This window comes from Nannobrachium achirus (assembly GCF_963921795.1).
Source record: "Nannobrachium achirus genome assembly, chromosome: 1".
NCBI classification, from domain to species: domain Eukaryota; kingdom Metazoa; phylum Chordata; class Actinopteri; order Myctophiformes; family Myctophidae; genus Nannobrachium; species Nannobrachium achirus.
Window position 1 is genome coordinate 47,138,823 of NC_137810.1, and position 12,506 is coordinate 47,151,328.

Here is a 12,506-nt window from a genome sequence, read left to right on the forward strand (position 1 = left end):
TCCTCATTGGCTAAGGGCCCTGCCTTTGTACCGTCGGTCATTTTTTTGAGGAGAATAAACGTGACCTATAAAGTTTTGGTATAACATACTGGTCCCGCGTTTCAGCGAGCCCACAATAAATGTCAACACTAGCAATCATGACGACAAAGTGAACATTCCGTCCATCGTCAAGGCGGGTCATGATTTTGAGGCACTGAGAGACGCAACATGCTGTATACCAGTGGTTCTCAACCTGTGGGCTGGGGACCACGTTGGGACGCGAGGCGGATATTGCAAGTTGGCCCCTAAATAATTGGCAAAACACCAAGATATTAAATATTGATGATATAACAACTAAAATACTTGTAAATTATGATGAATTATTATTACGATTAGTTCACTCATTTCCTGCTGAGTTTCACAAGTTATTTTCCATGGTCCAGGCAGGCAGCCATGTGACGAGTTTGACAAGTTCCTTATTTTGACGCTGGATAGCGTTGTTCACCAGCTTATGGGTCACCAATTATTTCCGGGGTAACCGGAAGGTCACCTGACAGGGCGATGACGTCACCGGAACAAAAACAGCGCTTCCCTTTTTGGGGGAAAAAAAGTGGAAAATGGCCATAATGAAAGTGTATGGGGAAAGGAGCTGAGCTCGATGCGGAAGCGGATATATTTTGAGTTGATCGTCGTGAGTGGACAGGGATTATTTTTCCAACTCCAGTACGAATCGGAGTGACATGGAATATTCTATGATTTTTCAAATGTTAGTGATAATCTGAAAACGTGGTAGGGAACAACACAAGTCGAAAAACAATGTTGGCAATCAATTACAGTAACCGTAACCGTGTCACCATCTCTGCTGCCAAATGTTCCACCAGCTCTCGGTTGAACACGTGGGCCTTTTCTTTCAGTCCCTGAGCCTGGATTTCTCTGGATCATTGGTGAATTTCAAATGAGGGAAGAGTCACTCCATGTGAGCAAATATTCACCATATTACATTTTGTCGTCTCTGTCGTGCAGAAACCTATCTCCACATTCTACCTTTTTGTGTTTTTTTCCCCCGTAAATTATTGCCATACTTGATCATACTACAGCGTCACTGATTGATATTTTTTTTATTTGAATCCTGAAAAGTCACAAACAGTTTTGGACATTATGAGGTTCCCACCCGAAATGTAACATTTTCGCCTACAAGCCCAAAATAAGGATGTCAGGTTGAAAAAGTGATTAAATCTCATATGACGGTGGCCTCCAACCCACCATGTGACCGTAAGTGGACACTCCAAACATTCTCCGAGCTAAAAATACCCCCCCCCCCCCAACCCACCTTTAATTCCCTCCAGCTGCAGTCTTAAGTCTCCCTGGCTCCCTCTCTCCCCTCCAGAGGTGGGCTCACAGGGGCCCAGCCCAGTGAGGTGGCTTGGGCTGTGCTGTGCCGTGCTGGTGGTCTCTCTGGTGTTATGCTGCGTTCCGACCTGAAGCTATTTCTTTCTTTCTAGTCCCTTCAATTGCCTCACTTTGGTCATGCTGGTCAGCGTTGAAAAAAAAACAAAAAATATGTCAAGTCAGAATCATGGGCGAAACACCTGGAAAAAAGGGAGTCCCAAAACCAAACACCCAAAACATTTCACCTCAACGCTGAATGGCTGCAGGGGTGTCGCACCAAATTCTGGGCCCTGGGTACAAGGATTCACTGTGGGCCCCCTGTGCTTTAACTATTGAAAAATAGCAGATATACAAGCTCACAGCGCGGCACCGAGTGCCGCGCTGCGAACTTGTAGATCTGCTATTTTTGAAAAATCATGAAAATCTTTGAATAATTCAAATTCTTCTAAGGTTTTTTTTAAAAGCCTATGTTTCGATGTCAGTGGAGCTCAAACCTTTTCATGTGAAGGACCCCCAAAATGGTATGTATTTGGCCACGGACCCCAATCTCCAAATATTGAGTTCCAGGGAACAAATGTTCGCTTAGAGTAGTATAAAATAATTAAGGCCCCTCCACCACCTTGGGCCCTAGTAACTCAGTCCCACTTTCCTACCCCTTGTGACGCCCCTGAATGGCTGTCAGGACGCGATGGGTGGAGTCGGGGGGAAGCGATGGTAGATTTTTCCAACTGGGGCGAAGATACCGAAGCGTCCAGTCGTGCCGCGTCCGGGCGCATGTCGTCTCGTCTTTGCATTCACTTTGTGTCATGTAATAGTGCCGCTCGAACTATCCAGGATTGAACGCAGCATTAGGCTAGTGGGGGTGGGGGGTGGTAGAGTGAAATGCGAGAGCTTGGTTCCTTAATCACTTTAACCCTGGTGTCCCCATTTTGAAAGAATATTTATATATTTTTGCTGCCACTTGTCATACGATGACGTAGGGCTTAACGGGATAGTTTCTCCTATCGATTACTACACAAAGAGCTCCTCATGACTCTTTATTCCAGAACAAGGGATGCAGCGTTATTGAAATGTTGGCTCATATCCCAACATAAACAGCTTGAAAGTAGTATTTCTATTCAAAAATGTAACATTTTGACCCCTTTTGAAAGCATCCCACAAAAAACACTGATTGAATCTGCTGCCTTGATCCTCATCACAAAAGGTTTTGTCAACTTCACATTCAAACACAATTATTATAAAATAAAATATTGTCTAAAACGTGTTATCTTGATCTGTTTGATACCGATATTGCATTTTAAGGCCAACATCAGCTGATACCGATATGATGACTGATTAATAAATTAAAAGAATATGGAGATAAGAGATGTCTGCCTGACAGCAAAGATAGCCTGAGGGCTTGAGCGATTTAAATGCTAACATATTTGTTTTGTTATTTCCTTTGTTACTTGTTGGGGAAATGGGAGAATCTCTCTCTCCATTTCCACGCCATGTTGTTCTGCAGTGGCGTTTGGCCAGAATGACTCGGCAACACTCTGGGAAAATGTGGGAGGCTCGCTCAACCCCAAAGCCTGTTTAAAAAAAAAAGAAGAAATCTGGCTGAACTGGGAAAACAAATCTACCGAAATGTGCCATTTCATTTCGTGTTGGGGAGTCGTGACATGAGAGAATTTTAAATAGCACATAAAACACTCTGCGGCCTATAGCAGACAGCCGCGTGCTCGGGAAAACACAAAGACATACAGTGTGTTTCCACTTAGTTGTGAGAGACTAGTGCTTATTTACAGCAGGAAGAAATAAAGCACTTGAACTGTACTTGAACCACCTTGTGTCCCACAGGCACAAACACATTCGGCCAGACACCTCAGCAGCGCCACAATGATCCACAGTAACGTTGGTAGGACCCCACGTCGATCGGGAAACCCGCACTGTGTTGTCCTGTCTTCTGGCCTTGTGAGCGCCGTCTCCCGCTGCCGACACACAAAGAACCACGACCTCTGGTTCCATGACGGAAGAAGTATTCAGCTGACCAGCAGAGCACTGAGAGCTTATAGGCCCCCTCGTAAGGTGTCTCTACATGGCCAGATGCAGGCCTCCATCCACCACCAGCACCTGTCCTGTGATGTAGGGAGACTCCAGGAGGAAGAGGGCGGCCTGGGCCACCTCCTCCGGCTCCCCGAACCTCCCCAGGGGGATGGAGCGCGCCCTCTGCTCCTCGTCCACCTCCGCGGTCATGTCTGTGTGGATGAACCCTGCAGTTTGGGAGAGAGACGGTGGAGAGGTGCATATTTACTCCTCCACGCTACACGCACACACTCTTTGATGATGTTTAGGTATTTTCATTCTCTAAACCAAGGGTCTTCAACAGGGGGTCCGGGACCCCTAGGGGGTCCTCAGAGTTACTACAGGGGGTCCTCCAAATCTTTAAGTGATAGAAACTTTTCTTCTTTTTTATGTTAACAACTTGAACCCTAATGTCAATATTCTGAGAACTTTAGCCAAAATAGCCGATCTACAAGCTTACAACGCCTAGCGCTGCGAGGCGTTGTGAGCTTCGGCTATTTTCAGCAAAGAGGTTTGGTGTAGAGGGGAAAAAGAGCAGACCAAGTACAGAGTGAAAGGTCAAGTTTATTAAGTATTGACGGTTCAAGTGGTTAAATATCTGAAAACACAAATTGACATGAATCCAAAATACACTGATTGTGCTGTCAAACAATGAAACTATGGAATCTCTGAAAAGGTTTTGGGGGTCCCCGCTTCATCTCTCTCTCAACTAAGGGGTCCCTGGCCTGAAAACGTTGAAGACACCTGCGCTAAACCAATGTTACTGCTGTTCTACGTACAGCTGACCAGTTGAAGAAATCACAGCTAGAGGCTTTAACCCTTTGCTTTTATCAAATATCTGAGGCCATTCATGTTTACATGGAAGATCCTTCTAAACAACATATTCTACCCTAAGTCTGATCACTTCAAATACCCTTTAGTCTCAAAATAATGAATAACTGAAAATAGGCGATCTGCAAGCTCACAACACGTCGTAGCACGACACTTTGGGAGCGTGTAGATCGGCTATTTTCGCTTCCAGACATGCTGGCTTCTAAAGGAATCCGAATGACTGAAATCGGTCGACTCGTGGCCACTGAGAACTTGAATCCATGGGTGTGTGAAATGGGGAGAAAAGGGAGAGTCCAGGGAGGCAGGAAGTCCTACCTGGAGCCAGCAGGTTGACCCGGATGTTGCGTGAGGCCACCTCTTTGGCCAGGGAGCGAGTGAAGCCCTCCAGGCCCGCCTTACTGGCACTGTACACACACTGACCTGCACTGCCCTTCAAGCCCACCACCGAACCTACACATCATGAAAAGACACAATTAAACTACATTACCCATCTTCCACCACAGAACTACACACCATGACAAGACACAATTAAACTAAATTACTAGGGGTAACGATACATTTTAATAGCGATTCGATACATATCACGAAACATGGTTTTTAAGGGAAACATGTATTATTATGGATATAAATAAGTGAACACAGTGATTATCTGCCAAATACATGGACTTTGTATATTGACAAACCCGCACCTTGACATGAACCCAGAGATTACACACATTTATCGATAGACCATTGTAGCTATATGGAAAGGAAAAGTAATTAAACCCCTCCTTTTAATTTTTTCTTCTTAAAAATGCTAAATACAATGCACAAGTAGGTAGTATCGATACAATCGATTCTTTGCACTGCCGATTCGATACGACGATACAAAATAAAACGATACGACCCGATTTTAGCTGTTTTCATTTCGATATACTTCGATTTTTTAAGTTAAAAACAATATTTCGATACAGTTACTATATCGTTACACCCCTATAAATTACCCATCATCCACCACCAAACCTACAGTACAGTACACACCATAACAAGACACAGACTATATTACCCATCATACACCACCGAGAGTACTGTATGTAAGGAAAGGTCAGTTATGTCACTTTCTTGGTCCGATTCGTCAGGCACTGGGAGGCAAACTGGAGGCAAACAGTCAATGGAATGCATTGAAGTCAATGCAGTACAAGACACTATTTTTCAACGATTGTGACCCAGGAAAACAAAAGACCATTTCCATCTCTTCGCTTTTTGGGGAATTTCTTTGGCACACTATATACCATTTTATTGTGGTATCTAAAGAGCACAGTGAGTATGGGCTGTCATCTTGAGACTGTCAATTAGTAACATAATATTCTGCGATTTTTCAAAAGGTATGTGAAAAACGCTCTGAATCATGGCAGAGAATGAGTTAGTGTGTCTGTGGGTTTTATAAATAAAATAAATGTAAGCAATAAAACATTAACAACAGCTTGTGACTAAATAACAACTATTCTGGATCTATTTGAACACAGGTTCTTTTCCTCATTCCCTGAAAAGTGACAGTTTTGCAAATACTTGGGGTTTCTTCCTAATACAAGTAATTATGGTGACATAAACATTGACACACACTGCCCTCTAGTGGCTGTGTTGAGAACCTGCTGTTGCCACTACACAGTGAGGTTAGCCTAGTAAACTATACTCCTCCTGCCTTCGGATTGGAATTGGTTTACGAGGCTACAGTGAGCAGGGCTATCACGATTATGACATTTTACATGACGATTAATTGTCACTCAAATAAATTGCGATTAACGATTTAATTGTGTATTTATCGTTGACAATTACATTTCTGTTTGGCTTTTAGGCTTTGAAGTTGCACATGGTAGATAGGACACATAACCTAAATATACAAAGAAATTACTGACATATTTGACAACCTTATAGTTAAAAAAGAACATTGATAGTGGAAATAGCCGATCGACAAGCTCACAACGCGTCGCATGTGAGCTTGTAGATCTGCTATTTCCACTATTTTTTAACTTTAAAAAGATATATATGAACAACATTTCAACATGGAAACAATTATGAAGATTATGAAAAATAATCACGATTATGGCAAAATAATCGCCATTAGACGATTATGTAATAACTGTGACAGCCCTAACAGTGAGGTCAGTGTTGGTCACCTATGTTGAGGATGGCGGGGTGCTGGCCGTGCAGCATGCCACGCAGCGCTGCCTTGCACGTCAACATGGTCCCCAGCAGGTTGGTGTGGAGCACAGACACCATGTCCTCAGGAGAGGTCCTCAGTAGGAGACCATCTCTGAACACACACACACACACACACACACACACACACACACACACACACACACACACACACACACACACACACACACACACACACACACACACACACACACACACACACACACACACACACACACACACACACACACACACACACACACACACACTTTAGGTATTTAGCAGGCACTCTTAATTCAGAGCGAAGGTAATACATCAACATCAACACATCAAATGCATAGAAATATCAATCTAAACAAGAAAATAACGTAGGTAGACCAAGCACCTAGTCAGTAAAAAAGCTGTATATGAAAACCTAAAAGATGCTATCTAGCTTTCATGTACGGTCATTGGGGGGTAGGCGAGTGCTATGGGCTTAGGTGGAGTCTGAAGAGGTGAGTCTTCAGGCCATGGCGGAAGCTAGGGAGTGAGTCTGTTGTTCTAAGTGGGACAGGGAGTTTATTCCAGAGTTTGGGGGCCAAGAGGGCAAATTGTCTACGACACACACACACAACCCACATTATACATTTTCAACTGAAAAGTGTTACTTGAAGAACACATGACTGTGTGCAATGAAGTATGATTCTCTGTTTTATTTATTCTTTTATCGTTTCTCATTCTGCATACATTTTTTTGTGGACATACAGTAAACTGTTTGCTTGTCCACAAAGTCTAACTAAGTACCCAGGTATGTTATTTACAAATGGTAGGATTTGATGTTTATATTGGCACCTTAGTTATTCTGTAGCATCTATTTTACAACTTACCCTGTCGTTTGTAGACTAGGGTTCATGTCATTTGCTCTTATCTTGCACTTAAGTCGCTCTGGATAGGAATGTCTGCTAAATGCCAGTACATTTTACATTGTACATTTTAAATAGTTTTTTCCCTCCGCATAGTTTTTCCACGTCATATCGCCACGCATCTACAAACAGCACAATCCAGTGCATGTGTCCCTAACACACAAACCTGTTGATGCCAGCTGCGTTGACGAGGTAGGTGATGTTCCCACAGGTCTTGTTGATGGACTCAAAGGTCTTCTGCACCTCCTGCTCTTTGGACACGTCGCAGGGGAATGCTGTGTGGTTGGCTACGGAGCACAACAGTCCGTTAGTACAGCAGTTCTCAACCTAAATTATTTTCCGGGGTCCGCAGATGTTTAGCTTAATGTAAACAGACCAACATACAGTAGAGTAGGGTATACGTGTATACAGTATCACACAAATTGGATGGCAAATCACAACCTCCACCCCTGATTTCTCACATGACCCTCTTCTTGCGCCACCATGAGGTTGCTTTTTGCAGACACCATATCTCCGGCACCGTTGCCCAATCCATGCCATACTTTGCACACACACTCCTTGGCTGGCAAACCACAACCTCCAACCCACGGGAGTTCGACCTACGGGGCATTCCCCGTGTACAGCGCCTTTATCCAAGGCGCTTTACATAGACTGATTGTGCATTACATTCACAGTTCACACACACACATTCATACACCAATGGCAGAGGAAACCATGCAGGGCACCAACCAACTCACCGGGAGCAACTAGGGGTTCGGCATGTGTGGACAGGAGGCGGGATTTGAACCGCCGATCGACGGATCATTGGCCAATCTGCTCTACCTCCTGAGCCACAGCAGCCTTCAAGATACTCAAGGGACCAGTGCCCATGTACCTGTCAAACTACTGCAAATGCGTGTGAGAAACTCCCCGGGGCACGACTGCCAGAGGGAGCTCCATTCTGATCTCATCCCCCTCAGATTCTGCACAAACTCTGCAAACTATTCTAATACAATAACTTAATATAATTGACATGGTGCAGTACTGTACCTCCATGCAGAGAAGCTACGGTGTCCAGGGCTGTGTCCTGGTTCCTGGACACCACAGCCACCCTGCAGCCCTTCTGAGCCAGCAGCACTGAGATGGCTTTACCAATGCCTCTGGACCCCCCACACACCACCGCCAACCTGGACATGTCCTCCGCTACACACACACGCACACACACACACACACACACACACACACACACACACACACACACACACACACACACACACACACACACACAAAAGTATATTTCTTTTACTGGAGTATTTCCAATTTCCAATACTTTTACTTCTACTCCACTACATCTCAGAGGTATGGTACTTTTACTCCACTATAATTATTTTACAATTTTAGTTATTAGTTACTTTGTAGATTCCAATACTTTTGTACTTTTAGTCAAGTACATTTTGAATTCCAGACTCTTACTTGTAACAGTATTTCTACATTGCAGTATTGATACTTTTACATAAGTAAAACATTTGAGTACTTTTTCCACCACTTGTTATAACCAAGGCCATAATACTTTCCACCAAGGGCTGATTTCATAAGTTTGGATGTAAAACAAGTGTCCATATAGGCTACAAGATATTAACCGTTTTTCTAATTTCATTAATGAACACAATATCTGGGGGTATTTGGAATAACCACTCTAGTTTTACATTTGTTTTGGTCCCTTTACAATTCATCGTTGGAAGGTGTCGTGCGCCTAAATTACCAGCTGTACAAGCTCACAACGCATCGCATCCTGACGCCTTGTGAGCTTGTAGATCAGGTCATTTCGTCAAGCAACACGATACCAAGACATAAAGATAGTGTCCATTTACTTACATGTGTAATCAAATGGAAATAGTTCTGTTGTTCTTTGTTGTTCTATTAAACGTGATCTTCTTTCAAGTTCAAAACATAGAGGTTCAAATTCCAAACAGCTCCATGTTTCTGCTTCTGCAGCAAACAGAGGACGACAGTCCTAGGACCAAATGTACTTTCTCACATTAGCGCCACCTACTGACGTGGATGACCGCAAGAGTGCAACCAAGGGAGTATTCCACTCAAACACTGCACTGTAATTTTATTCTCATTGTATGTTTTATTTTTCGATTTTAAAGAAATAATAAAAAAATCTGTTGCCCTCTTTTAATGCTATGTGTCTTAATGTTTGTAATGCTAAATGTTTTAAGTAACGCCCCTTGGATTGCCTTGTTGTTGAAATGTATTACAGTACTTGACATTCCTTACTTATTCCAACCGAAGTGTGTGTGTGTGTGTGTGTGTGTGTGTGTGTGTGTGTGTGCGCGTGCGTGCGTGCGTGCGTGCGTGCGTGTGTGCGCGTGTGTCGGGGGGATATTTCTTGGACTGAGACAGAATAGTGTTTTCCAAATATATACAAGTCTGTAGTAGGCCTAAGTAAGTGTGAGAGTTTGTGTGCACACACATTGGAACGTGAGTGTCTCCTGCATTAATAGGAGGCTTGAAAGGCAATTTCTGCCCATTGGCATTTTGTGCCCAGGTAAAAATATAATAATAAGCTACAGCCTTTGTCACTAGATCTCAAACAGAAACGCAGCATGTTGGAGAGAGAGGGAACACATACAGTACATACATTCACTCTGCAGGCTGGAACTCGCTGTGATCTCCCTCTGTTTGCCCGTGTGCTTCCTGTTGATGTGCCGTTTGAAGGTTCTCTTGTTGGTGGGTCCATGGCATAAGGGACATTTCTTGTGTAGGGGCTTTGGCTTCACACAGAATCTTTGCGTGTGACCACTAGAGGGGAATGTTGGAGCTGGAGCAGTAGTACGTGATGCTGGGGCTGGGATGGGGATGATGGCAGGATGCTCTGGGGCTGGGATGGTGGGGATGATGGCAGGTTGTTCTGGGGCTGGGATGGTGGGGATGATGGCAGGATGCTTCCTCTTGCACAGAGACAGGTGCTTCACAAAGTCCAGCCTGCGTGACAGGGTTGACAGGCAGTAGATGCAGTGGTGATGCCACTGGGCTCGGCAGCCCAAACCACACCTGTGAATGGTGTAGCCTAAGACACAAGAACATACATTACAAACAGATATTTATTATTTTGTAATATGTGAAAGTGTAAATTATCAACACCCCAAATCTGAATCAACTATCTGGTCACTTAAAAGGTCAGAGAGTTTTTTTTTCTTTAAATTGTAAATTATTATTGCAACCGTAGGTCGCTATTTAGTATGAAAACTTGCAGCTCATGCTGTCTGTCATACGTCATGCTCTTCTGACATCACAAAATGAATGGCAAAGACAGAATTCATTTGCACTGACCTGTTCTGACATCACAATGATGACCTGACTAGCTCAGCAGAATTATATAGCTGACCTGTTCTGACATCACAATGATGACTGGAGTCAGCGTTCTCAACGGGTAGAAAATTAAGGCCTGGCCCTAACCGGGCCGGCCCGAGGCCTGTCCTGCCTGGACTAATTAGCATACTGTTTTTAGGGCCCTACCCGGCCCGAAAACATCAATATTAAGGCCATATATGGGCATTCCCAGATGATGCGCTGTTAGGGCAACCACACTAATACAATCCCTTTTATGCCTGGTGTCATCAATGTTAAGCCCATATCTGGGAATGCCCATGTATGGACATATCCCATAGACATATTGTGTCAGTCTCATGTTGTCAATGAGGCCCATTGTAACTCCATTTTACATTTCCCAAGAGAAAGTTTGCAGAATGTACCTTCATGGAAAACGCTGCGGTTGAAATGGGTCTGTAAATGGATTCTGACTCTGGCCAGCTTGGTTGGGTGGAACAGTGTTGAGCTGCAGAATGGGCAGTGATAGTCTTTGCAGCATGTGGTGCATCTCTTCAACTCAGGCAAGCAGCTCCCTCTTTGGATCGTTATATGCATCTGGAACAACAGAGAGCCTAATTGGTCAAACAGAACATTTTGAGATCATAGCTCTTACATAAATTAGATGTAAAGTTAGTACTGCACCAAAATGAATTGTGAATCTTCAGTAGTAGCTCAATATGCGTCCATAAAACCTCTTCATATATTAGAGTACAGACTATACTGTAATATATGTCTAACGACAGAATGGCATGGTAACTATTCCAAATTCCAAATGTGTCCTTTCTGTGTGCACAAAAAAAATGTGTGGATTGTCTTTGTGGGGAACATTTTTTAAACATGTAACACTACTCTGCAGAGCATACCGTCTACATTTTCTTTTCATATTCATCAATAAAATATGGTACAAGATTTAGTACCGACTTTACACAGACCCATTGCATATGTCCAGTTGGGGTGGTTGGCTCAGTGAGGGCTGTTGGACCTGGAATAGTGGGAGATGTTGGAGTTATAATGGTGCTGCTGATAGGAGGAGTTGGGATGGTCGGAGTTGTTGGTGCTGCGATGGCGGATGTTGGTTCTGGGAAAGTAGTGGCTGTTGTGGGAGTTAGGAGGGTGGGTGTTGGTGGTGCCGGGATGGTTGTGGTCATGGCAGAACGCTTGTTCTTCCTCTTCTTGCACACAGACAGGTGCTTAACGAAGTCCAGTCTACGTAACACCATGGACTGGCAGTGGACACAGTGGTGATGCCATTGTGGTCGGCAACCTAAACCACATCTGTGAATGGTGAAACCTAAAACACAGGAATAAACGATTGGAGTGTTATTACTTTATGATGATGATATTACTATATGGAAGTGTAAATCATACATGGGCAACTGGCGGCCCGGGGGCCACATGCGGCCCCACCTTCGCTTATTGCGGCCCGCAGGTCAATACCGGAATACTGATATATTATTGATTTCAGCTGTTAGAATTCCTTACATGACCTGGTTTAATTCCGTCAGACTATATTAGTAGCGTAATGACTAGTATAGTAGTATTTCTTTTTTTAATGTCCAATGTATTTGTATTTAAGTTCATAAAGTTAACATGAGTATATAACTAAATGCGTTTGAAATTAAATCAAAGTATTACATTTCAGTATTCCAATTCAAAAATAACAAAAAATAATTCAGGATTCCAATTCAAAAGAAGCAAAAATAGCCGATCTACAAGCTCAAAACGCATCGCAGCGCGATGCGTTTTGAGCTTGTAGATCTGCTATTTTTGCTTCTTTTGTATGAGATAGTAGAATGACAAAGTAGG

The 12,506-nt window shown here is 43.5% G+C and overlaps 1 protein-coding gene across 1 annotated transcript; it reads right to left on the reverse strand.

The window, feature by feature from the left end:
* Positions 1-1,837: 1,837 nt before the first annotated feature.
* On the reverse strand, positions 1,838-9,291 carry cbr4 (carbonyl reductase 4). The gene is made up of 6 exons (XM_080736558.1): positions 9,198-9,291; positions 8,373-8,525; positions 7,510-7,630; positions 6,420-6,556; positions 4,579-4,713; positions 1,838-3,620 (listed from the first exon to the last, which is right to left on the reverse strand). The coding sequence occupies exons 2-6, from the start codon at positions 8,515-8,517 to the stop codon at positions 3,442-3,444; spliced, it is 717 nt and encodes a 238-aa protein (XP_080592684.1). The 5' UTR covers positions 8,518-8,525; positions 9,198-9,291; the 3' UTR covers positions 1,838-3,441.
* Positions 9,292-12,506: the final 3,215 nt, after the last annotated feature.

Bases quoted from the DNA above. Each gene is read 5' to 3' on its own strand.
- cbr4 (XM_080736558.1), bottom strand. From the start codon at position 8,517: ATGTCCAGGTTGGCGGTGGTGTGTGGGGGGTCCAGAGGCATTGGTAAA. The intron at 7,631-8,372 runs GTACAGTACTGC...TGTGCTCCGTAG, and splicing joins CGTAGCTTCTCTGCATGGAG to CCAACCACACAGCATTCCCC. The intron at 4,714-6,419 runs GTGACCAACACT...CATGATGTGTAG, and splicing joins CCCCGCCATCCTCAACATAG to GTTCGGTGGTGGGCTTGAAG.